Source organism: Ranitomeya variabilis, unplaced genomic scaffold (genome assembly GCF_051348905.1).
Source record: "Ranitomeya variabilis isolate aRanVar5 unplaced genomic scaffold, aRanVar5.hap1 Scaffold_159, whole genome shotgun sequence".
NCBI lineage: Eukaryota > Metazoa > Chordata > Amphibia > Anura > Dendrobatidae > Ranitomeya > Ranitomeya variabilis.
The window spans coordinates 110,206-136,327 of record NW_027507962.1 but is presented as its reverse complement, the minus strand read 5'-3'; the positions used below and the strand labels follow the sequence as shown (position 1 = coordinate 136,327).

General features: G+C 48.4%; 1 protein-coding gene across 4 annotated transcripts in view; it reads right to left on the bottom strand.

Moving 5' to 3' along the window:
• The window catches only part of LOC143789275 (piwi-like protein 1), a 108,418-nt gene that overhangs the window by 42,345 nt on the left and 39,951 nt on the right, over nucleotides 1–26,122 (bottom strand). For all 4 annotated transcript variants that reach the window (XM_077278980.1, XM_077278979.1, XM_077278982.1 and 1 more), the window contains one exon: nucleotides 20,688–20,799. In XM_077278980.1, the coding sequence (XP_077135095.1) occupies nucleotides 20,688–20,799 (112 nt within the window). The remainder of the gene's footprint in view (nucleotides 1–20,687; nucleotides 20,800–26,122) is intronic.

Genomic DNA, 26,122 nt, shown 5'->3' with positions numbered 1-26,122 from the left:
ATCCAGAGGTAAAGGGGAAGAATGGTGACATGGTCAACTCGCATTGTTTAATTATTTCATCTATTTGCACAGTTTTTCCTCCTGTTTTGCAAGTCAACAAGCCAGCTGGCCTGGACAATGTGTAATCAACATTTCAGCAAACATTATTGTTCAATTATTATGCGCCTATAGTTGCCCAGGATAACAGCACAATACGTTACATCAAGTTTCAACTTACAAGTCAGTATTACAGGATAATGTTACCAAAAGTCTGTTTTCTTGACGAACCAGAAAGAAAAATTCAAAAGTCAACATGTAGATAACAGTCAGTGACTCCTGGCTAACTGAAAATAGGGATTTTTGTGTACTCACCGTAAAATCCTTTTCTCCGAGCCAATCATTGGGGTACACAGACCATGGGTGTTATGCTGCTGCCACTAGGAGGACACCAAGTTGAAACAAAAAGTTAGCTCCTCCTCTGCAATACACACCCTCCTGCTGGCTCCCAGAGAACCAGTTCGGTGCAAAAGCAGTAGGAGGTCATAAACTTCATATCAGATTAAAGAAAAACCAAGCGCAATCCAAAAGATTAACAGGGTGGGTGCTGTGTCCCCCAATGATTGGCTCGGAGAAAGATTTTACGGTTAGTACACAAAAATCCCTATTTCCCCTACGCCTCATTGGGGGACACAGACCATGGGATGCATGTAGGATAGCTGCGGAGACACCATCACGTGTTTATCAACGCAAGCAGTGAATAGCCAGACCTTTCTCCGGGAAGGAACAACCACGGGAAGGGCAGCATCCAATAAAGGAAAACATCCAATACAGGAAAACCACCTATGCCAAGCATGGTATCCATCCACAGACAGCTGTTTCGGGGTGTTTGCCCCTCATCAGTGTGGAGTAGGAATCGGGCTATTAGGAGCAGTGCCTAGTAAAAGGCTGTAAAGGCACAGATGATTATAGCTTTTCTGCTATATCGCGCTGAAGTAAAATATTATATATATATATATATATATATATATATATATATATATATATATATATATATATATATATATATATATATATATATATATATATACACACACACACACACACGAAACCCGACTTTGGAGTGAAGATCGCCGACCCGATCCCGGGAGGCCGCTGTCACACTTCTCAGTATGCGTTTCAAAAACGCAAACGCAGGAAAAAACGCATGTAAACGCGTCAAAACGCCGCGGTTTTTTTTACCGCATGAGAAAACGCATGCGTCTAAAAAACGCAGCATTTGCACGCGTTTACATGCGTTTTTTTCACCACCTGCGTTTGCGTTTTTAAACGCAAATGTGAAACTAGCCTTACAGATTGGAAGTAATTCTGCGCTGGAATAAAACAGATAAGGACAAGATCTGGCCTTTGAGAGAGGGAGGGAAAGAGAGAGAAAAAAAAAAAGCTGAGCGCCAAATCTGATTCCAGACCAGTCTGGAGAATTTCCCAAATTGGAGGGAACAGAGAAGACATGAGGACGTCCTGACAAAAAACGGCCGCTGGCAGAGCAGATTTAGATGATCCGGCCGTCGCCATAGGACATCGACGACTATCTGCACTCAATCTGCATATCACGCCAAGTGTGTCCTAACCTGGGCGATCAGGTAGACCTGAGCAGAGGGGATTCCAGTAATCCTTAAGACTCTCGGAAGTAAATTAAAGCGGGAAAAAAAAGCACGTGCTGAAGATGAAGCCGCGGAGAGACTCGTGTATGCTCCTTGATGGTCTATAGATCCCAAGACCGAGCTCTGAAGTGGAATACCTTGGCGCGCAATCTTGAAGCCATCCGATCCACGCCCGGAGTCCTTAAATGAATACATTTCTGTCGAAAGGCCTTCCATTGTCCCAAGGCGAGACCTTGAAAGCTACGAAAAAACTGCCGCCTGGGATATGGACTGCTGAAATTACTGAGCGGTTCCTATCTGCCCATTGGGCAATATGGGCTACCTCATGCATGGCCACCCTGCTGTGGGTAACCCCTTTAATGACTGATACATGCAACAGCTGTGGCTTTATCGGATAGAATTCGGATGGGGTGACTCGGCAGGAGATATTGGAACTGTTGCAGGGCTATCCTGATTGCTAGGATTTCCCAGACATTAATCGGAAGGCTCGACTCCCGAGTTGATCAGCGCCCCTGAGCCATGAGGTGCCTAAGACTACTCCCCAGTCAAGGAGACTGACATCGGTAGACACCACTAGCCATTAAACCGGGAGAAAATATTTCCTCTGGAAGAGAGAAGGCCTCAATGTCCATCACCCGAGAGGCTGCCTGATCCGCCGGAGCATGCAGCATCGGTGATCAAGGAAGAAAACAGGTTCATGCTGCAGGGGACGGAGAGTCAGCTGAACGAAAAAGACCATTTCCATTGCTGTCACCATTTTGCCCCAGTGGCGTCACAGCAAACCAGATAGAATGATGGAGTGAGTAGTTAAGTGCGTGGGCTCTGTGTTAGAAAAGGCTCTGACTTTGTGTTGAGGGGGAATCACTAACCCTCGGAGGCATCCAGGGTCATTCCTTAAAAGGATATCCACTGGGCTGGAACGAGGGGAGCCTGTATACATTTATCCACGAGCTCAGGGGAGGAAGAGTATCGCCAGAGATGCAAAGACCCCTGATGAGAAGGTCGTCTGAGTAGGGCAGAAAGATCATGCCTCGAAGGTCATGACGGCTGTCATGTCCATCTTGCACTCTCGAGAGCACGATGTGAACTGAAAATGCTGTTTGGGAATGGCGAAGCACAGGATTGTTTAGAGAGGGGAAATTCGAACATGTAGGAAAAAACATCCCGTTGTCGATGGATGTTAGACGCGTCCCTCTTATCGACGAGTGACCATGATCCTTTGGTAGGATCTGATGCCAAGACTTCAGATTGCAAGACTGTAGTACTAACCACTGAAACAACGTGCTGCATTAGAGATGGATGAATTATCCCAGTCAGGCTGGTGAAGACCCTGACTGATAGAGGAAGGATAATGAAGGGATTGTATCGCTGTGGTCAGTGATGCCATGGTCTGCGTCAGCGACAAAGACCACACTGGGGGAGGGGGGAAGTATAGTGTAGTCTAGATTCCAGCCTCAGTAAAATGAGGCTGCAAGACAGAATACCCCATGACCTGTTAATCTCATGAATCCTTTGCAGGAATAAACAACCGTGCCTCAGGGTTAGAGCACTTACCCAGGGCTGTTGCCCAATGGTGCTGCAGGTCTGATAAACTAAGGTGGGATTTTGATCCGAGGACCCCATACAGCCAAAGTACTGAGCGAACGTCAAACAGATTAGAGTAGAACACCTTGAGCCCCTCGTAAATCTATGGTGTCCGAAAAAGGATTTTTTATTTTTTTTTTGCACACAGAGTCCGTTATCTATTCAATGAGCCATAAAAAAAAAGAAACACCTTCTGAACGTGATGGCATCCGCCGCGGATAGTGCAGCGCAGCTAGCCGCCTCCAAAAAGGCGACCAGGATACCATGGCTTTAGCTACCCCTGCCGCGGCATACGATGGATAGTGCTGAACCAGAGGTCTCAAAGACGGAGCGAGTCAGTCTCTGACAGTCTGTGGGTGATGATCCATCCGGCCAGGATAGGATTCTGAACACCGAAACGAATACTGGTGGGTTCACCGCAGGAGATTCAGCTCAATCTTTCCACAGATCAAAACAGGGGCGTACCACGCCTCAAGAGGGTGCTGACCCTTCAGACGTTTAACAGGTTGCTCTCAGCGCTGGTTAAGTATAACCCAGACCTCCGGGTGAATGGTAAACGCTGTTATGAGAGCGATTAGTCCTCTTGAAGGGCACTGTGTGTTCTGGGACAGAGCCGCAATCCTCGTCAACCTTTAGAGTCTGATTGATGGGCTCAATAAGAGAGTCCCTCATTTTCTGGAACTCTGGTGAGTGCAGATCCGGGAAACAATTCAAACTTAGTCTCGTTCTGCAAATCACTGGTGAGGGAGAGCGAGAAACAGAGCTCACGGACGCCAAGGCCCGAGATTGCTTGGGTAACTGTACCACGGATCCAATTTCTAGACGCTTGTACGGTTCTAGAATGCTTGGGGCCCCTGCTAGCCTATGACTCCAGTGTAGGAGAGGATCCAGTTATATCAGACCTGCTAAACGCTCCGATCCACAGAGGAATTAAATCTCTTTTGGCCAGACAAGCCACGGATTGCTTCATTGACGAAGCCCCTCAGGGGAACTAGGTACACTGGCATTGGGGCGATGGAGGGCTCCTGAACGCATTTGAGGTTTTGCAAGTTGGATAAAACTAATAGTCTTACTGGACCCTTTGGGAGCTTGGACCGTGACGTCATGGCGCCTTTAAGGAAACTGCATGCAGAGTCGTTTTAAACTGTCGCCCCTGTGAGTTGGCCCCAGAAATGCGTCCTCGCTGCCAGAGTAAGCCCCCCTGCCAGCGTCGCCGCAGACCGCCTGTCCAGTGCCACTGCTGGTCTAGGACCATGGTACAGGGAGAAAGGGGTCACCCTCAATCCGCCATCCTTTTAATAGGGAGGTAGAGAGGGACTTACACCTCGGACGAAGCCGGGGACTACATTTTTGCGACCAGCGCGTTACCTCAGGTGTTAAGCTGTCAGTTCCGGAGGATTCAGCTTACCCAGGTCCTGCTCTTGTGTCCCCAGAGAAGGTGTCGGTGTCCTCACGGCTCGCAGCGCTTCTGTCAGCGATGCTGTTACTGTCACCGCTGTCAGGAGGCCGGCTCCGTTCCTGAGGTGTAGAAAGATGGCCGCCAAGAGCAGGAGGGGCGCCTCTCGTTTAGGACGAGAAGCGTCAGAAGTGTAGGTAGCGCCGGCTGCGGTGGGCGGAGCCATGAAAAACACGGCCTGGGCCGGCTAGAAGCTGGGGACTAAATTTGTGAAGCCTGCCAGAAATGAACGCCGCCCACAGCGCAAACAGATAGATGAATAAAGCGGTGTAAAACTCCGCTGGACGCCGTGACACCGCTCCCCCAGGGACCAGGACCCCGTCTATGCGACCAGATGGTGCCAGCCGCAGTCATTCTCACATTTTGAGGTGATGTAGCAGAGCTGGTGCAGATCTGTTGCATTGTGGCTGGTCTTTGGATTCTCCCCCCCCACCCCCATAGTCAGGGGGGTGGAGAGGGACTTTCTGCCTCCTTCCACCATCCGCTTTCAGTCAGTGGTGATGCAGTGGGGGCTGCACGGATGCCATAGTGGGCCCTCTGTTGTCCATGGAACAGGGCAGAATGTCCGGCATTAGGCCTGGCTCCAGGAGAGGATACATAGAGGCGACACTATGTGCTAGCCTTTTGCTGGTGTGGGGAGATCGGGACCGTGAAGGAACCGTCGCCCCTGAAGTGAGCTCAGGCACCCCACGTCGCAGGAGAAGGTACGGGGAGGAACTCTCCGCGTTCTCGCCTGTTGATTCGGGGGAGATCGGAGCCTTGAAAGGAACAGTCACCCCCTTCACTCCGTTAATTAAAAAATAAAAGTTTACAGAAAAGTAAAAATTAAATAAGAACGTTGGGGTCTGAACCAGACCCAAGTGCCTCCTACAGACACTAAGCAAGAACTGGTTCTCTGGGAGCCAGCAGGAGGGTGTATACTGCAGGGGAGGAGAGAACTCTGTTTCAACTTAGTGTCCTCCTAGTGGCAGCAGCATAACACCCACGGTCTGTGTCCCCCAATGAGGTGAAGGAGAAATAAAGGTCTGGTTAATTAAGATAAAATGTTGGGTCGTGACTCCTTTATTGGGAGACACAGGAAAGCATGGCTGTATGCTGCTGCCACTGGGTGGCTGACACTAGGCAGAAAAAAAGGCCAACTCCTCCCCATCAGGCTACACCCACCCAGAGAACTAACCAGTTTTGGTTAGTGTCCAAGGAAGTCAGACACGGGTCCATGTTCAGACCAGTCTCTACCATCTTTTGTTTTACTAACAGTTTCCCTTTTTCTTTCAGATACACCTTGTAACAGTGTGTAAATTCTCACAGTTTCCCAACTAGGGGACAGATAGAACAGTGTGGCGGCATCCACATCGTCCCCTCTCTAGTCTGAGAGGCGAGACCCTATTCCCCCTAACACTTCACAAGTGTCTCGGGGCGGCTCGTGGTGGAGTGTCCTGCCTTTCGGCCCCAGTGTCCCCCCCTAGCCTCCCTCCCATCATCCATGGTTGGCACCTTCTGGGACCATGACTGTGTGGGAGGGAAGACGTACCCATTCCAGCGACCCCCTCACCCAGGAATTCCTGATGCAGTCTTCAAAACAATGAAGTAGGAGTCGGGACCACATCTGGAACCAGTTACCTCTCCCTTCCAGTCACTTCATGGCGGCGAGGGCTCCACAGGACCAAAAGGAAAATGTTGATAAAAGATGTGGCACAGGCGCCCTACTGCTGGATAGCGCCCCAGTTTATTCCCGTCCCTTCTTGGCCTTTTTTTTCTTCTTTTTTTTTTCAAGATAGACACCCGTTTATTTTTGTCCGACAAAGCAATTTCCACATTTAGGCCCCAGCTTCAGCCTAGTTCCATTCTCCGATTAGGCCACGCAAGTTAGCCAGAGTGGCGGAAACTTCCTCGTTTCTTTTTTTTTTTTTTTCCCAGCTAATCACGGAAGTTTTTACTGTCTCTCCAGTGCGGGCTCACGACAATGGCCACAGAACATCTGTTTCCAACACCGTAGAGTTTATGGACATATCATTCCCATACCATAGAGACTACAGGACATGTCTCCCCAGGGAGTTTATGGGTTAAGTTTATGTCTCCCCTCACACTAAGACTATTAGTGTCTTTATGGAATTGGTCCTTGCATTGACTGCAGGAACCCAAACATGAAAGTCTCTCAGGAACCCCCCACCGCCAGGGATAACAGCGTACCCCCCTCCTCCAAGTAGGTTTCCTCCCGATCTCTCGTAGTAGAGACCTGACCAAGGTATCTTAGTCGTTGGCAGAGGTCTCCACACATCTGACTGATTAATCCTCCGTCCCTGCAGCTCTGATCATTTCCCTACAAGTTTCAGAAGCATGCAGTCATGACAGACCTCACATAGGCCCAGGAAGCGAGCACAATCCAGCTCCACGTCTGGATCCCCTCTGCTCCATCATCATCCATTTACAGGAACTGGAGGCTTTTTGCCAATAAGAGTGGGCAGCTTTACCATCTGAGAAAATAAAGAACCTCATCCACAACTACCACAAAAGACTTCAAGCTATCATTGATGTTAGAGGGGGCAACACACAGTAATAAGAAATGGGGTATGTGAACTTTTGGTCAGGGTCATTTGGATGTTTTGTGTTGTCATCATGATTTAAAAAGAGAAACCACAGTCTCACAGTAAATGGCTTCACCCAACCACTGACCATGAGTGGAGGAAAAGTTTTGGTGTCATCATTCATATTCTCTGAAAAAAGGCCAAGAAACACCGGATTACGTACCGGTAATGCTCTTTTATAGAGCCACGACAGCACCCACTGAGAGAGGGGATCCGCCCCCAGGAACAGGAAACCCTACGGAGAGATAAAAGGGGCAGTCCCCCTCGCTCCCACAGTTTGGGTTACAGAGATTGCGATGAACCGCCCACCAGTATTAGTAGGCAATTCTATATTATCATTTTATCTTAACTACTAATATTTACAAGAACCAATCACCCTTATCCGTGCTCATATGCAAACTAATATATAAGGGAGGGAAGTGAAGGGGTGCTGTCGTGGCTCTATAAAAGAGCATTACCGGTACGTAATCCGGTGTTTTCTCTTCGCCACGACAGCACCCACTGAGAGACTTTCAGAGATAGTTATTTGGGGGGGATTATCGTGTTAAGAACTGATCTACCGAAACACAGGTCAGTGGAGGCAGATAAATCTAGTCTATAGTGACTATAGAAGGTAGTAGGAGACGACCAGGTTGCGGCCTTACATATGAGTTCTATTGGAACCTCTGCTCGTTCAGCCCAAGATGATGCTACCGCCCGGGTGGAGTGTGCCTTTACAGTCTCAGGTGGATCTTCCCCTTTAGACGAATAGGCCAGGTATATCGCCTCCCGAATCCATCGGGATAATGTGCCTTTCGTAACACCAGCTCCTTTCCTTTGACCCTGGAAGGAAACAAAGAGCCCTGCTCTTCCTCCAGGGACTAGTCCTGTCTAGATAGGTTATCACAGCCCTTCTCACATCTAAAGTATGGTACTTCTCTTCTTCCTGATTTGTAGGGTTATTATAGAAGGTAGGAAGCAGAATTTCTTGAGATCTATGGAATTTAGTACACATTTTAGGCAAGTAGGAAGGGTCCGTCTTTAGGACAATCCTATCTGGCAATATTGACATAAATGGAGGATCTACTGATAGTGCTTGTATGTCACTGACCCTTCTTGCCGATACTAAGGCGACAAGAAGAGCAGTTTTGAGGGAGACATGTTTAATGTGAGCAGAATGTAGAGGCTCAAATGGGTGATCTGTTAAGGCTTCAAGGACCAGATTAACATCCCAAGGAGGTGAGTGGGGAATATGGACTGGTTCCGTTCTCTGGCAGGCTGAAATGAATCTGGATACCCACCTATCTCCCGCAACGTTGTGACTATACAAAGCCCCTAGCGCAGAAACTTGCACTCTTAAGGTGTTAACTGAAAGGCCTAAATCACGTCCTCTTTGGAGAAATTCAAGAATAAGAGACTGGAATTTCCTTTGACAGGGCTGAGGGATAGAGGCTTAAAAATTTTTTCCATACTTTTACATAGATCGATGTAGTGGATCTTTTCCTACTCAGCAATAGGGTATCAATTACTTTATCAGAGAAGCCCCTTAGTTTTAACAGCTGCCTCTCAAATCCCAGGCTGTCAACCGTAGACCCTTCACATGAGGGTGGTTGAAGGGCCCCTGGAAAAGCAGATCTTGATTCTCTGGGAGAATCCATGGATCCGAGATGGACATGGCTCTGAGCAGGGAAAACCATGGTCTCTTTGGCCAGAACGGGGCAATTAAGATTATATTCGCTCTGTCCTCGCTTATCTTCCTGATTACTGTTGGAAGAAGAATCATCGGGGGAAAGGCATATGCTTTCCGAAACGTCCACGGAATCTGGAGTGCGTCGAGGACATCGGGGTTGTCGGTTCGGAACATTGAGGCGAATGTTTTTACTTGCCTGTTGTCTCTTGTAGCAAAGAGATCTATGTCGGGTATTCCCCATTTTACAGTTATCATTTTGAATATCCAATGATTTAACACCCACTCCCCCTGATGGAGGGTATGACTGAGGAAGTCTGCTTTTGCATTGTCTATCCCTCGGACATGTAGTGCTGATAAGGACAGAAGATGATTTTCGGCTAAAGTCAAGATGTTTTCGGTTATAGACATGAGAGTGCCTGATCTCGTTCCGCCTTGATGGTTGACGTAAGCCACTGATGTCATGTTGTCTGAGAGTACCCTGGTATGTGTTCCGTGCAACTGTGGGAGGAATTCACATAGGGCATGATAGATGGCTTTTAGTTCTTTTTGATTAGACGAGTCGTCCAATTCCGTAACCGACCACAGCCCCTGGACAACCTGGTCCCCCAAGTGTGCCCCCCAACCATGAGGGCTGGCATCTGTAAATATTATGTTTGAGGGTTTAACCTGTTATGACCCCAATGGCGAGGGTCTCAGAGGAATGTGGAAGTCTGAGGAATACAAAAAACCAGCTCATAGGGCAGTGGTAACTGGATTGACCATATATCTACTCCTAACGCCAACCCTAGAAGTAGCCGGGGATCATTCCTACGATGATTCTAGATGACACGCTCCAGCCGGAGAATCTAGCTACCCCTAGTAGAGGAAAACAAAGACCTTTCTTGCCTCCAGAGAAATGGACCCCAAAGCTGGATAGAAGCCCCCCACAAATAATAACGGTGAGGTAAGAGGAAAAGACAAACACAGAAATGAATCAGATTTAGCACAGAGAGGCCCGCTAACTAATAGCAAAAAAAGGAAAGGGAACTTATATGGTCAACGAAAACCCTATTAAAATCCACACTGGAAATTCAAGAACCCCCGAACCGTCTAACGGTCCGGGGGGAGAACACCAGCCCCCCTAGAGCTTCCAGCAAAGGTCAGGATGCAGACCAGGAACAAGCTGGACAAAAATGCAAAAACCAAAACAAATAGCAAAAGCAAAAAGTAGACTTAGCTGATATATTCTGGAACCAGGATCAGTAGACAAGAGCACAGCAGACTAGCTCTGATAACTACGTTGCCAGGCACAGAACTGAAGGTCCAGGGAGCTTATATAGCTACACCCTAAACTAACGACCTCAGGTGCGGATAAAAGGAATGACAGAAAAACCAGAGTCAAAAAACTAGTAACCACTAGAGGGAGCAAAAAGCAAAATCACAACAGTACCCCCCCCTTAGTGAGGGGTCACCGAACCCTCACCACGCCCACCAGGGCGATCAGGATGAGCGGCATGAAAGGCACGAACTAAATCGGCCGCATGAACATCAGAGGCGACCACCCAGGAATTATCCTCCTGACCATAGCCCTTCCACTTGACCAAGTACTGAAGCCTCCGCCTGGAGAGGCGAGAATCCAAGATCTTCTCCACCACGTACTCCAACTCGCCCTCAACCAACACCGGAGCAGGAGGCTCAGCAGAAGGAACTACAGGCACAATGTACCGCCGCAACAAGGACCTATGAAATACATTGTGAATAGCAAATGACACAGGAAGATCCAGACGAAAAGATACAGGATTAAGGATTTCCAATATCTTGTAAGGCCCAATAAAACGAGGTTTAAATTTGGGAGAGGAGACCTTCATAGGAACAAAGCGGGAAGAAAGCCATACCAAATCCCCAACGCGTAGTCGGGGACCTACACCGCGGCGGCGGTTGGCAAAGCGCTGAGCCTTCTCCTGTGACAATTTCAAGTTGTCCACCACATGATTCCAGATCCGCTGCAACCTATCCACCACAGAATCCACCCCAGGACAGTCAGAAGGTTCCACATGACCCGAAGAAAAGCGAGGATGGAAACCAGAGTTGCAGAAAAAAGGCGAAACCAAGGTGGCGGAACTAGCCCGATTATTAAGTGCAAACTCAGCCAACGGTAAGAATGTCACCCAATCGTCTTGATCAGCAGAGACAAAACACCTCAAATAAGCCTCCAAAGTCTGATTGGTTCGCTCCGTCTGTCCATTAGTCTGAGGATGGAAAGCAGACGAAAACGACAAATCAATGCCCATCCTACCACAAAAGGATCGCCAGAACCTGGAAACGAACTGGGATCCTCTGTCAGACACAATATTCTCAGGGATGCCGTGCAAACGAACCACGTTCTGGAAAAACACAGGAACCAGATCGGAAGAGGAAGGCAGCTTAGGCAAAGGAACCAAATGGACCATTTTGGAGAAGCGATCACATATCACCCAGATAACGGACATGCCCTGAGATAGCGGAAGATCAGAAATGAAATCCATGGAGATATGTGTCCAAGGTCTCTTCGGGACGGGCAAGGGCAAGAGCAACCCGCTGGCACGAGAACAGCAAGGCTTAGCTCGAGCACAAATCCCACAGGACTGCACAAATGACCGCACATCCCTTGACAAGGAAGGCCACCAAAAGGACCTGGCCACCAGATCTCTGGTGCCAAAAATTCCCGGGTGACCTGCCAACACCGAGGAATGAACCTCGGAAATGACTCTGCTGGTCCACTTATCCGGGACAAACAGTCTGTCAGATGGACAAGACTCAGGCCTATCAGCCTGAAATCTCTGCAACACACGTCGCAGATCCGGAGAAATAGCTGACAAGATAACTCCATCTTTAAGAATACCAACAGGGTCAGCGACTCCAGGAGCATCAGGCACAAAGCTCCTAGAAAGAGCATCGGCCTTCACATTCTTTGATCCTGGTAAATACGAGACAACAAAATCAAAGCGGGAGAAAAACAATGACCAGCGGGCCTGTCTCGGATTAAGGCGTTTAGCAGACTCGAGATACATCAGATTTTTGTGATCAGTCAGGACCACAACACGATGCTTAGCACCCTCGAGCCAATGACGCCACTCCTCAAATGCCCATTTCATGGCCAACAACTCCCGATTGCCCACATCATAATTTCGCTCAGCAGGCGAAAACTTCCTAGAGAAAAAGGCACAAGGTTTCATAACAGAGCAACCAGGGCCTCTCTGCGACAAAACGGCCCCTGCTCCAATCTCTGAAGCATCCACCTCAACCTGAAAGGGAAGCGAGACATCAGGCTGGCACAAAACAGGCGCCGAAGTAAACCGGCGTTTCAACTCCTGGAAAGCCTCCACGGCAGCAGGAGCCCAGTTAGCTACATCGGAGCCCTTCTTGGTCATATCCGTCAAAGGTTTCACAATGCTAGAAAAATTAGCGATAAAACGACGGTAGAAGTTAGCGAAGCCCAAGAACTTCTGAAGACTCTTAACCGACGAGGGCTGAGTCCAATCAAGAATAGCTCGGACCTTGACTGGGTCCATCTCCACAGCAGAAGGGGAAAAAATGAACCCCAAAAAGGGAACCTTCTGTACACCAAAGAGACATTTAGAGCCCTTGACAAACAAAGAATTTTCACGCAAAATTTTAAAGACCAACCTGACCTGCTCCACATGCGAATCCCAATTATCAGAAAAAACCAAAATATCATCCAGATAAACAATCAAAAATTTATCCAGATACTTCCGGAATATGTCATGCATAAAGGACTGAAAAACTGAAGGCGCATTGGAGAGCCCAAAAGGCATCACCAAGTACTCAAAATGACCTTCGGGCGTATTGAATGCGGTTTTCCATTCATCACCTTGTTTAATGCGCACAAGGTTGTACGCACCACGAAGGTCTATCTTGGTGAACCACTTGGCACCTTTAATCCGGGCAAACAAGTCAGACAACAGCGGTAAAGGATACTGAAATTTGACAGTGATCTTATTTAAAAGCCGATAATCAATACAGGGTCTCAAAGATCCGTCTTTTTTTGCCACAAAAAAGAATCCCGCACCAAGAGGGGAAGAAGACGGACGAATATGTCCTTTCTCCAGAGACTCCTTGATATATGAACGCATAGCGGTATGCTCAGGTACCGACAGATTAAACAGTCTTCCCTTAGGAAATTTACTGCCTGGTATCAAATCTATAGCACAGTCACAGTCCCTATGAGGAGGCAATGCACTGGATTCAGACTCACTGAAGACATCCTGATAATCAGATAAATACTCCGGAACTTCCGAAGGCGTAGAAGAAGCAATAGACACAGGCAGGGAATCCCCATGAATACCACGACAGCCCCAACTTGAGACTGACATAGCCTTCCAGTCCAGGACTGGATTATGGGTCTGTAACCATGGCAGCCCCAAAACAACCAAATCATGCATTTTATGCAAAACCAGGAAACGTATCACCTCGCGGTGTTCAGGAGTCATGCACATGGTAACCTGAGTCCAATACTGCGGTTTATTTGCTGCCAATGGCGTAGCATCAATACCCCTAAGAGGAATAGGATTTTCCAATGGTTCAAGAGTAAAACCACAGCGCTTAGCAAATGAGAGATCCATAAGACTCAGGGCAGCACCTGAATCTACAAACGCCATGACAGGATAAGATGACAGTGAGCAAATCAGAGTTACAGACAGAATAAATTTAGGTTGCAAATTACCAATGGTGACAGGACTAACAACCTTAGCTATACGTTTAGAGCATGCTGAGATAACATGTGTAGAATCACCACAGTAGTAGCACAAGCCATTCCGGCGTCTATGAATTTTCCGCTCATTTCTAGTCAGGATTCTATCACATTGCATTAAATCAGGTGTCTGTTCAGACAACACCATGAGGGAATTTGCGGTTTTTCTATCACATTGCACCGAGTTAGGTGTCTGTTCAGACAACACCATGAGGGAATTTGCGGTTTTGCGCTCCCGCAACCGCCGGTCAATTTGAATAGCCAGTGCCATAGTATCATTCAGACCTGTGGGAATGGGAAATCCCACCATAACATTTTTAATGGCTTCAGAAAGGCCATTTCTGAAATTAGCGGCCAGTGCACACTCGTTCCAATGTGTCAGCACGGACCACTTCCGAAATTTTTGGCAATACACTTCAGCCTCGTCCTGCCCCTGCGACATAGCCAGCAAGGCCTTTTCTGCCTGAATCTCAAGATTGGGTTCCTCATAAAGCAAACCGAGCGCCAGAAAAAACGCATCAATATCAGCCAATGCCGGATCTCCTGGCGCCAGCGAAAAAGCCCAATCCTGAGGGTCGCTCCGTAAGAACGAAATAACAATTTTTACTTGCTGAGCAGAGTCTCCAGATGAACAGGGTCTCAGGGACAAAAATAATTTACAATTATTCACGAAATTTCTAAACTTAAATCTGTCACCGGAAAACAGTTCAGGAATCGGTATTTTAGGTTCAGACCTAGGATTTCTGATAACATAGTCTTGTATGCCCTGCACACGAGTAGCCAGCTGGTCCACACTTGTAATCAAGGTCTGGACATTCATGTCTGCAGCAAGCATAGCCACTCTGAGGTAAAGGGGAAGGAGAAAAAAAAAACTCAGAATCTTCTTTCTTATAATCCCTCTTTTGCAATGCACTAAACATTTAATACTGGCCTGGCAAACTGTTATGACCCCAATGGCGAGGGTCTCAGAGGAATGTGGAAGTCTGAGGAATACAAAAAACCAGCTCATAGGGCAGTGGTAACTGGATTGACCATATATCTACTCCTAACGCCAACCCTAGAAGTAGCCGGGGATCATTCCTACGATGATTCTAGATGACACGCTCCAGCCGGAGAATCTAGCTACCCCTAGTAGAGGAAAACAAAGACCTTTCTTGCCTCCAGAGAAATGGACCCCAAAGCTGGATAGAAGCCCCCCACAAATAATAACGGTGAGGTAAGAGGAAAAGACAAACACAGAAATGAATCAGATTTAGCACAGAGAGGCCCGCTAACTAATAGCAAAAAAAAAGGAAAGGGAACTTATATGGTCAACGAAAACCCTATTAAAATCCACACTGGAAATTCAAGAACCCCCGAACCGTCTAACGGTCCGGGGGGAGAACACCAGCCCCCCTAGAGCTTCCAGCAAAGGTCAGGATGCAGACCAGGAACAAGCTGGACAAAAATGCAAAAACCAAAACAAATAGCAAAAGCAAAAAGTAGACTTAGCTGATATATTCTGGAACCAGGATCAGTAGACAAGAGCACAGCAGACTAGCTCTGATAACTACGTTGCCAGGCACAGAACTGAAGGTCCAGGGAGCTTATATAGCTACACCCTAAACTAACGACCTCAGGTGCGGATAAAAGGAATGACAGAAAAACCAGAGTCAAAAAACTAGTAACCACTAGAGGGAGCAAAAAGCAAAATCACAACATTAACCTCCCAGGGAACCCCGCTAACTAGATGATCTGGTTGTAGCCACCAGGTTAGGGATTGGATTACGTCATTAGAAAGGGAAATTTTACCATCTAATCGCCTTTGTAATTTTATCTCCTCATGTAAAATTGTATACTGTAAGCACCTTGAGTGGAACTGGGCCCATGGAACCGCTGGGATACATGACGTGAAGGAGCCAAGTAAGGACATGCCTTCCCGGAGGGAGATTATAGGTTTATCTAGTATAGACTGGACTTTATTCCTAACTGTTATTTGTTTAGATTCCGGGAGAAAACATTTTTGACTTACGGAATCTAATATAATTCCCAAAAATACCTGCCGAGTTGTCGGGATCAGCCTAGATTTTTCCCAATTTATTAACCATCCTAAGTTCTGCAAGGATGAAATCATATGACAATCTTTGCTGACATTGTGAGGGGGATCTTCCCACTACTAGAAGGTCGTCTAAGTATGGGATTATGAGGGTGTCTTTTAATCTTAGATAAGACATGACCTCTGACATTAGTTTAGTGAATACCCTTGGAGCAATTGATAGTCCGAAGGGCATTGCCGTATACTGAAAGTGCCGTATACATCCATTCAATACAACCGCTACGCGGAGAAACTGCTGATGTTCTTTAAAGATTGGTAGATGGTAATACGCATCTTTCAAGTCCAGAACCGCCATAAAGCAATGGGGAAACAGGAGTTTTACGGTGGATCGAATAGATTCCATTTTAAAGATCTGATTTTCTAAGAAGGTGTTCAGTTTTTTAAGATTTATGATGGTTCTGAATGATCCATCAGGTTTTGTAATCAAAAATAGCGGGGAATAGAACCCTTTCCCCTCCTGAAGAAATGGAACCTCCACCAAAACTCCTTTGGATAGAAGATTCATTACTTCTTGCTGTAATGCCTCCTGTTGGGACTGTGACTTTAAAGAAGTCAATAGAAATGAGTCCGAAGGGACTCGGGCAAATTTTAACTTTAAGCCAGAGGTGACGAGACTATTCGCCCAAACGTTCGATGTTATTCTTCTCCATTGGTTTGAGAAGGAGGATAATCTACCTCCCACAGGTAGATCTGCTCTAACGGGGCTTGTCTTCAGTTTTAAAAGGGCGCTTCCCAAAGAATGCACCCCTTTGTTTGGTGTCTCTAGGGGTCCAGCGATCTTGGTTTTTAAAATCTTTTCTTTTACTAAATATGGGCTTCCGGAACGCTTTCCTATAGAATGGAAGGTAATTATTATTAGGGAAGCCCTTCTTTCTTTCTCCCGCTTTAGTTAAGATTTCGTCCAGTTTGGTACCAAACAGGTACTCACCCTGACATGGGAGGCCACATAATTTGGACTTCGTCTGGGGATCGCCTTTCCAGCCCTTAAGCCATAGGGCTCTACGTGCCGCATTTGTGAGACCTGCCGATTTGGCCGCCAAACGTATAGAGTCGGCAGATGAATCTGCCAGAAAAGCTGTAGCCCCTCTAATTAAGGGTATAGAGGACAACAGTTTGTCTCTAGAAAGACCACTTTTAAGTCCTTCCTCTAAGTCACTCAGCCAGACCAACATGGACCTAGCGGTGCATGTAGCAGAGATAGATGGCCTAAAGGCTCCCGTACACGACTCCCAGGCTCTTTTTAATAGTGAGTCGGCTTTACGGTCTAACGGGTCCTGTAATGAGCCTGAATCCTCCACAGGCAGCAAAGATTTTTTGGATGTGGATGCTACCGCAGCGTCCACTTTTGGCGCTTTTGTCCATGTCGAAAACTCTTCATCATTGAAGGGATACCGTCTTTTTGAGGATGGAGGCAATCCTCTTTGGCCCTGGCTTTCCCACTCTTTTTTGACTAAAGATTTTATCGCTGCTATCACCGGAAAAGAGGGCCTTTTCTTTTCTGATAGACCGGCAAACATAATATCCTGCTGTGTCTTAGGGACTTTAGAATCCTCAATGCCCATGGTATTACAAGCGGACCTGACAAAGTTGTCAATACTATCAGTGGGAAAGCACGTATCCTGTTCCTCATCTGAGGAGACATATTCGTGGGACAGGTCAGAGTCCGCTTTCTCCCTATCCGAAGATGGGTCAGATATAGGGGATTCATATCCTCTTTTACTTTTGGCACGCGGTTCTTTATCAGAACCCTGTAAGGCTTGTAACTCTTGTCTAATCATGAGTCTGATGTCCTCTGATTTAATTGAGGCTTCCTCCCGCAAGGTAGACGCAATACATGATTTACAAAGTCTCTTTTTGTAACTATCCGGGAGGGGCTGGAGACATAACGCACACTGTTTGTGCTTCGTTTTTTCAGTTTTCTTTCCCTAGGTCATAGAAGGAAAGGGAACACCAGTCAGCCTATGAGGGTAGATGCACACTCACCCCAGTGAAGCTTTTACGGTACCGATTGACGAGGAGATTTAGGTGGAGAACCGGCTTTTTTCCTGGAGGATCCGCTCTGTTTAGAGCGACTGCTGCTGCCCCGTGTACGTGGGGTAGATGCGGTGTCTTCTACAGAAAGCATCGCAGGGTTCTGCGATGAATCCATTGTGGACACCGGGTGCTTGTGCCGGCGTCCTTTTACATGGGGGCCGCCATCTTCTTCCGGTTGAACCCGGAAGTGCTAATCACTTCCGGGTCGCGGCCATACTGTATGCACCACCTCCTCCCTCACCCCGGAGTTTACTTCTGGACTCCCGGGGAAATAGTGGAGCTCCACGCTGCATGAGCGCTCACCAAAGCGCAGCGCTTACCTCACCCCGGCGCTTGGTCCTGCAGACTGTCCGGGTGGATTTCCATGAGCCAGGAACCCCTGCAGTTCTGGCCTCATGGTGTCTGCCAGCAGAGGGGGGAAGCTGAGAAGAGGACCCCCGACGCTGCATCCAGCTCTGGAGCCCTTGCCGTCCTCACAGGTAAACTGCGCAAGCGGCATCCAGGCTAGGCATCCTCTTCTCCATGGATTCCCATAGGAACAGGAAACCAAACTGTGGGAGCGAGGGGGACCGCCCCTTTTATCTCTCCGTAGGGTTTCCTGTTCCTAGGGGCGGATTCCCCTCTCTCAGTGGGTGCTGTCGTGGCGAAGAGAAAATAAAAAATTCTGCTGGTGTGCAAACTTCTGAGCACAACTGTATCACTGGTTTCACATTCCTGCATTCAGGTATTCGCCTTTTTCCATCCTTCCAGGGCCATCACCTATCTCGTACTGTGACGGACCGACTGTTTCCATATGCCTCAAGATGAAGCATCTGATGCCGCAGCCTGGGCCCACCATACTAGGCAAGGACCTCATTAAGGCTGTGTCTCTTGATGAATCTCATTCGCCGAGAGAACTTTGCCTATCAGGACGTGAGAGCCCGTCCTTAAGCTGGTTCTTTTCTGCTTACAACGTGACCAGTAGTTTCCATCTCCAGAGACAGGGAAGGATCTTCTCTTCAGAGCCTTCCCTTCAGACGAGCGGTTGTTACTACTCCCTTGTAGATGTTATCACGCCTATTTCACCTGTGTGTGGAATTTTACCATGGAAAGACCTTGGCGAAGAGTCTTCGGTCCTTCTAGTGATATTGTCTCTTCGGTGTCCATCTCCCTGCCTCTTCCCCTCTTCTTCAGCGTGTTCACCAAATTCAGTTGACATTGAAACAACTCTTGCCTTTCATTGCAAGGAACACGATGGTCCGTCCCCAGATCGTACCCTAGTTTCTCCCCCCTTGGGCGAAGCAAATCTGACCGGGAGGAGCCAATACCTTTGCCTATCGGTGGTAGGCTGTGTCCATGGATACTTTTACTCAGCTAGCAGAGCTGTATACAAGGAGCTTACAGCCCAGGGACACTTTTAAAGACCAAGAATCTTCCCTTCGACCAACCCTTCGAAGTTCAGGGTCCACCTTATCTGCACGAGCCGTGACTTATATCCAGAGCGGAACACTGAACAAGACAATCTGGTGTTCTTTGAACTGAACTCAATGTTCCTTTTCTCAGTCCTGCTCATCTCATGGGCCCTTCTTCATCCTCCAGATTTCTCAGCCCCTTAGTTTGCGTCAGGACACAGAGGCAGCAGACTATAAGGCCGCTGGGTCTCTCCAACCAGGGTGTTTAACTAAATCATAGCAAGGTGTCCACCGTTTTCCCACCAGGGCAGCACGGTGGGTCAGTGGACAGCACTGCAGCCTTGCAGCGCTGGGGTTCTGGATTCAATTCCACCAAGGACAACATCTGCAAGGAGTTTGTATGTTCTCTCCGGGTTTGCGTGGGTACCTCCGGGTTCCTCTCACATTCCAAAGACATACTGATAGGGAATTTAGATTGTGAGCCCCATCGGGGACAGCGATGATGTGTGCAAACTGTAAAGCGCTGCGGAATATGTTAGCGCTATATAAAAATAAAGATTATTATTATTATATGTCTGGTTGCAAAGGGTCCTGAGCCTGGTTGCACTCCTTCCTTGTAAAGCCGTTACCTCCCTTCCTTCTCTAGGCATTTCATACTTTTTTCCTCCCATCGTCTATTTTCAATCAGGATCTTGCCAGGAACCGAGTGAGGTAAAGACCTATTCCACTTAGGATCACAACAGTGGGAGTTTCATGGGCTGTTGGGTCACTTCCTCGTCTTCAGTCCACACCTTCTCCTAGTGCTACACGGTTCTCGTCTATTCTTTAGCGTTCACAAATCTGGATTAGGGACGTCCCTCCTGCAGCAGTGGACCAACCTTACATTTTTGAGTACCTGTCTCTTCCCCACACTAAGGACTGCTTTATGATGTCCTATGGTTTACGGTGTCCCCCAATGAAGCGATGGAGAAAAGAAGATTTTGGGTACCTTCCGTAAAATCTTTTTCTCTGAGCCTTCATTGGGGGACACGACACCCGCTCCCTGTTTGAGCCATTGTAGGTTCAATTTAGGGTAATCTACTTTAACCCCTTTCCCACAGTTTTCTCCCATACTGGTTGGTTCTCTCCCAGCTGGTGGCTATATACTGCTGGGGAGGAGTAAGCTTGATTCTGCATAGTGTCAGCAGCTTACACTCATGGTTTCCTGTGTCCCCAAAAGAAGGTTCCGAGAAACAGATTTTACGGCAAGTATCCAAAATCTTTCTTTGTACACAGTCGCTACGGGAGCTGAAAACAGCAAATCGTTGTTGGTGTCAGGTGTCCACCAACTCCAAGGATAAATCAGCAATACGAGTTGTGGACAATCCAAGGTTTTTTTTTTTTACAGAATTTTTTTCTCAATTGTATTTAACAACGAAATTAAAAAAGAAAAACAAAACAAAACAGGTTTCCTGAGGTTTCGCACTCAAGGCTCCCAGTTCTCATTATTTCCAGCAGGTCTTACGTTCTTATAGTAGTCCACAAAGCTGATCTCGCTTCCGTCTGCCTTCTTGAAGGTGGACGCAGGAGTCATGTTCCAGGCGATCTCATCTATACGGTAGGTTTTATTGTTGTACCTGCACAAAAAGCAGCGTTGATCAGTGAAATTAAAAATTCAGTACAGAGTAAGTGATCAAACAAATCGCAATTTCACGCTCTTTAGGAGAAAAAAAAAAAAAAAAAATTGTATATAAAATATTAAAAATATTCTAAAAAAAAAAAAAAAAAAATTCTAATATGATCACGTTTTCCTAGGTCAAAAATACAGAATTTAAAAAAAATAAAATAAGATCAAAAAAAAAAAAAAAAATGATTTAAAGGGCCACTGTCACCCCCCTCCAGCCGTTATAAACTAAAAGAGCCACCTTGTGCAGCAGTAATGCTGCGTTTTAACAAGGTGGCTCTTTTAGTTTTAGGTTCAAGTATACCCCAAATAAAGCGTTTTTATACTTAGCCACAATTCCTGTCTCTAGCCAGGTAGGCGGGTCCTCACTCCCCAGCTTGACCAGCTCCTCTGCTGTCACTCCAATCTTCCTGCGCTTTTGGCGCCACCCCCTCAGCGCTGTTATTGGTTCAAAACCGGTGCCTGCCCAGTGTACTGCTGTGCTGCGCAGACGCAGTAAGCTCTGGCCGTCTGACGGTCCAGCCAGGCTTGCACACTGTGCCTGCGCGGGCATTGCGGCCAGCCACCTTTGGAATCCCCGCCCCGCACTGTGAATAATGCATAACACAGTGCGGGGCTGGGATTCCAAAGGTGGCTGGCCGCAATGCCCGCGCAGGCGCAGTGTGCAAGTCTGGCTGGAACGTCAGACGGCCAGAGCTTACTGCGTCTGCGCAGCACAGCAGTACACTGGGCAGGCGCCGGTTTTGAACCGATAACAGTGCTGAGGGGGTGGCGCCGAAAGCGCAGGAAGATTGGAGTGACGGCAGAGGAGCTGGTCAAGCTGGGGAGTGAGGACCCGCCTACCTGGCTAGAGACAGGAATTGTGGCTAAGTATAAAAACGCTTTATTTGGGGTATACTTGAACCTAAAACTAAAAGAGCCACCTTGTTAGAATGCAGCATTAATGCTGCACAAGGTGGCTCTTTTAGTTTATAACGGCTGGAGGGGGGTGACAGTGGCCCTTTAACGCTGTAAAGTAAAAGAAAATAATGGCAGAACTGCTGATTTTTAGTAGATCCAAGGTTCCTAAAAATACAATATGTGAAGAAACCATTGTATGTACCTCAAAGTGGCATTGACAAAAACTACAGCTCGCCACACAAAAAAGGAGATTTTTTGTGTACTCACCGTAAAATCTTTTTCTCCGAGCCAATCATTGGGGGACACAGGACCATGGGTGTTATGCTGCTTGCCACTAGGAGGACACTAAGTAAACACAAAGAGTTAACTCCTCCTCTGCAGTATACACCCCTTGACTGGCCAGAAACGACTCAGTTCGGTAGTAAAGCAGTAGGAGTAAAACCAAGACATGTAAACTATGTCCAAAACTAAGGAACAAAATACCAACAACAACCAGCCAAAAGGCTAACAGGGCGGGTGCCGTGTCCCCCAATGATTGGCTCGGAGAAAAAGATTTTACGGTGAGTACACAAAAAAAAATCTCCTTTTCTCCTACGCCTCATTGGGGGACACAGGACCATGGGACGTCCTAAAGCAGTCCCTGGGTGGGGAGCAATTGCACTGCTAAAAAACCCCATGTACCACTGGCTTACTGAGGTACCGCTGTCTGCAGAATACGCCTGCCGAGGGCAGCGTCTGCCGAAGCCTGGGTATGGATGTGATAGTGCTTCGTGAAGGTATGCAGACTGGACCAAGTCGCAGCTTTACAAAGCTATTGTGCAGACGCCTGGTGCCGAATGGCCCAAGAAGCGCCGACCGACTGAGTCAAATGCGCCGTAATCCCTGCTGGGACAGGGGTGTTCCTGACGCGATAAGATTCCTGAATGGTGGAACGAATCCATTTGGCAAGAGTGACTTTCGAGGCAGGTAGACCTTTCCTGTGTCCTTCCTGAAGCACGAACAGGACATCCGACTTACGGAAGGGAGCCGTGCGAGAGATGTACCGCCGAAGGGCTCTAACCACATCCAGAGTATGGAGAGCCTTCTCAATACAATGGGTTGGTGCCGGACAGAATGACGGCAAGACAATATCCTCATTTACATGAAAGGAGACGACCTTCGGTAGGAAGGAAGGAGAGTTTCTCAGAACTACCTTGTCTGAGTGAAAAATCAAGAAGGGGGTCGGCAAGAGAGCCGCCAACTCAGAAACCCTCCTGATTGACGTAATCGCCACGAGAAAGACCACCTTCCATGAAAGGAGGGTGAGAGAAATGTCCTGCAATGGTTCGAAAGGGGCCTCCTGAAGAACTCCGAGAACCAAGTTAAGATCCCATGACGCCAAAGGCATTCTATAGGGAGAAACCACTCGGGAGACTCCTTGGATGAACGTCTTAACGGACAGTTTGGAAGCGATCTTCCGTTGGAAAAGGACGGACAACGCGGACAGCGAGCTTAGGGCAAGGCCTGAGTCTAGACCGGATTGGAGAAACGCCAGAATGGACGGAATGGAAAAGACCAAGGGAGAACGTCCATGGGTATGGCACCATGAAAAGAAGATGCGCCAGGTACGATGATAAATGCGCATGGATACGGGTTTCATAGCGCGAATCATGGTAGAAGAAACCCCTGGAGAGAATCCGGCTTGGGCTAAAATCCAGGATTCAAACGGCCACGCCGTCAAAGACAGGGCCCCGGAGTTCTGGTGGTAAAACGGGCCCTGTGAAAGGTGGTCCGTGCGATCTGGAAGGCGCCAGGGGGTGTCGTTGACCATTTGGACGAGTTCCGCGTACCATGCTCGGCGCGACCAGTCGGGCGCGACGAGAATCACCGGTCTCCCCTCTGCTCTGATCTTCTTGATGACTCTCGGAAGCAGAGGAAGAGGCAGAAATATGTATGGCAGCTGGAACCGATGCCACGACAGGACCAGGGCATCTGCCCCGTCGGCGCAAGGATCGCGGGAACGAGCAATGAACTGGGGAACCTGGTTGTTGAACTTCGAGGCCATGAGATCCACATCCCGCGTCCCCCAGCGAAGGCAAATCTGCTGGAAGACTTCCGGATGGAGGGACCACTCGCCCGAGGCAAGACCTTGGCGACTGAGGAAGTCCGCTTCCCAATTCTCCACGCCCGGTATGTGGATTGCCGAAATGAGCGAGTGATTGGTCTCGGCCCAGCGCAGGATGTGGGAGACTTCGAGCATGGCTGCCCTGCTGCGGGTTCCCCCTTGTCGGTTGATGTACGCCACAGCCGTGGCGTTGTCGGATTGTATTCTGATGGGATGGCCTGCGAGAAGGTGGTGAAAGTTGCGTAAGGCAAGAGTGATTGCTCGAATTTCCAAGATATTGATTGGGAGACACGACTCCCTTGTGGACCAACGACCCTGTGCCGTGTGGTGATTGAAAACTGCGCCCCAACCCAAGAGGCTGGCATCGGTGGTTACCACTAACCAAAGCACAGGAAGAAAGGACTTCCCTTGGTTCAGGGAGGACTGTAACGTCTACCACCTGAGGGTCTGCCTGACTGGCGGGGGCAGGCGAAAACAACGGTCGAGGGAATTCGGGCTCCTGTCCCAGGCTAACAGGAGCGCCTGTTGCAAAGGGCGGAGATGGAACGGCTTCCATTGCCGCAACCATTTTTCCCAGGATGCGCATAGTGAAGCGAATGGAGTGAGGGACTGGGCGGGAGAGCTTGCGCGCTCCCTGTTGTAAGGATAAAACCTTCTCTGGAGGGAGAATGACCAACCCGCGGGAAGAGTCCAGAATCATGCCGAGGAAGCAGATTTGCTGAGCCGGCACTGGAGATGATTTCTCGAAGTTGATTTTCCAACCCAGGTGAGAAAGAGAATCCACGGTGATGCTGACAGACTCCTCGCAGGCGGACTGGGACGGACCTTTGATTAATAGGTCGTCTAGATAGGGTAGGACTACCACTCCCCGAGCGTGAAGAATGGCCATGACAGCCGCCATGACCTTTGTGAAGACTCTGGGGGCGGTGGCAAGTCCGAAGGGCAAGGCCACAAACTGGAAGTGTTCTCCTTGGACTGCGAAGCACAGGAACTGCTGATGAGGAGGAAAAATTGGAATGTGTAGATAAGCATCCTTGATATCTATAGATGCAAGGAACTCTCCTTTTTCCAGGGACGCGACAACAGAACGGAGCGAGTCCATCCTGAAGTGTAGGACCCGTACGAACTTGTTCAGCAGTTTGAGGTCCAGTATGGGCCGTAGAGTCCCGTCCTTCTTTGGGACCATGAAAAGGTTGGAGTAAAACCCCTTGAACCTTTGGTCTCGAGGGACCGGAGCGATGACCCCGTCCCTTTGAAGCGCCTGTATGGCCTGAAAGAGATGTGACGCCTTTGATTTGGGGGGAGAAGACTGAAAGAAACGCGGAGGGGGGATGGAAGAAAACTCGATTTTGTATCCGGAGGACACGAGCTCTCTGACCCACTGGTCGTGAACGACCGAGAGCCAATTCTGACGGAACAAAAGAAGGCGTCCGCCTACTCTGTCTGTGTCCGTCGGACACGCCAACGAGTCATTGTGTGGAAGGTTTAAGGGATGTGGACGGCTTAGGGGCAGACGGTCTCGGTTTCCAGGAACGGTTTGGTCTGTATGAGACCTGGGATGTTCTGTTGTCCCGTCGTCCCGAACCAGGGGAAGAGGAGGACCAACCGGAGTTGTTACGAAAGGACCGGAATCGAAACTGCTGTTGATTCCTAAAAGGCCGGGCCGGTTTTTGCTGGGGAAGAAATTTACTCTTCCCTCCGGTAGCGTCAGAAATTATTTGGTCTAGTTTCTCCCCGAATAAATGACCCGCTTGGTAAGGTAGAGAAGTCAGCGACTTCTTAGAAGCAAAATCTGCTCGCCAATCGCGGAGCCATAAGGCCCTCCTGATGGAATTGGCGTTTGCCGCTGCTTGCGCTGCGCAATTCGCCGCATCTATGGAAGCGTTAACCACGAAATCTCCGGCCTGAGCTATCTGGCTAGCTAGTCTGGCCGCCTCTGGGGGAAGAGTACTGCCGTGGACGGAAGAGGTTAACACATCTGCCCAGGCCACCATAGCCTTAGCTACCCAGGTAGCTACAAAGGATGGAAGAAGAGCTGCTCCTGAGACTTCAAAGACTGAGCGAGCCAAATAATCAATTTGACGGTCAGAGGGATTTTTGACTGATGAACCATCTGACAGGGATAAGACCGTTTTGGATGCGAGTCGCGGTACGGCCGGATCCACAGAAGGAGAGAAAAGCAACTCCTTGACCAGATCCTTAGAGAAAGGATATTTAGCTTCCGTGGCTTTCTGAGCCGTGAAGCGCTTCTCAGGGTGCTCCCTGTGTTTTT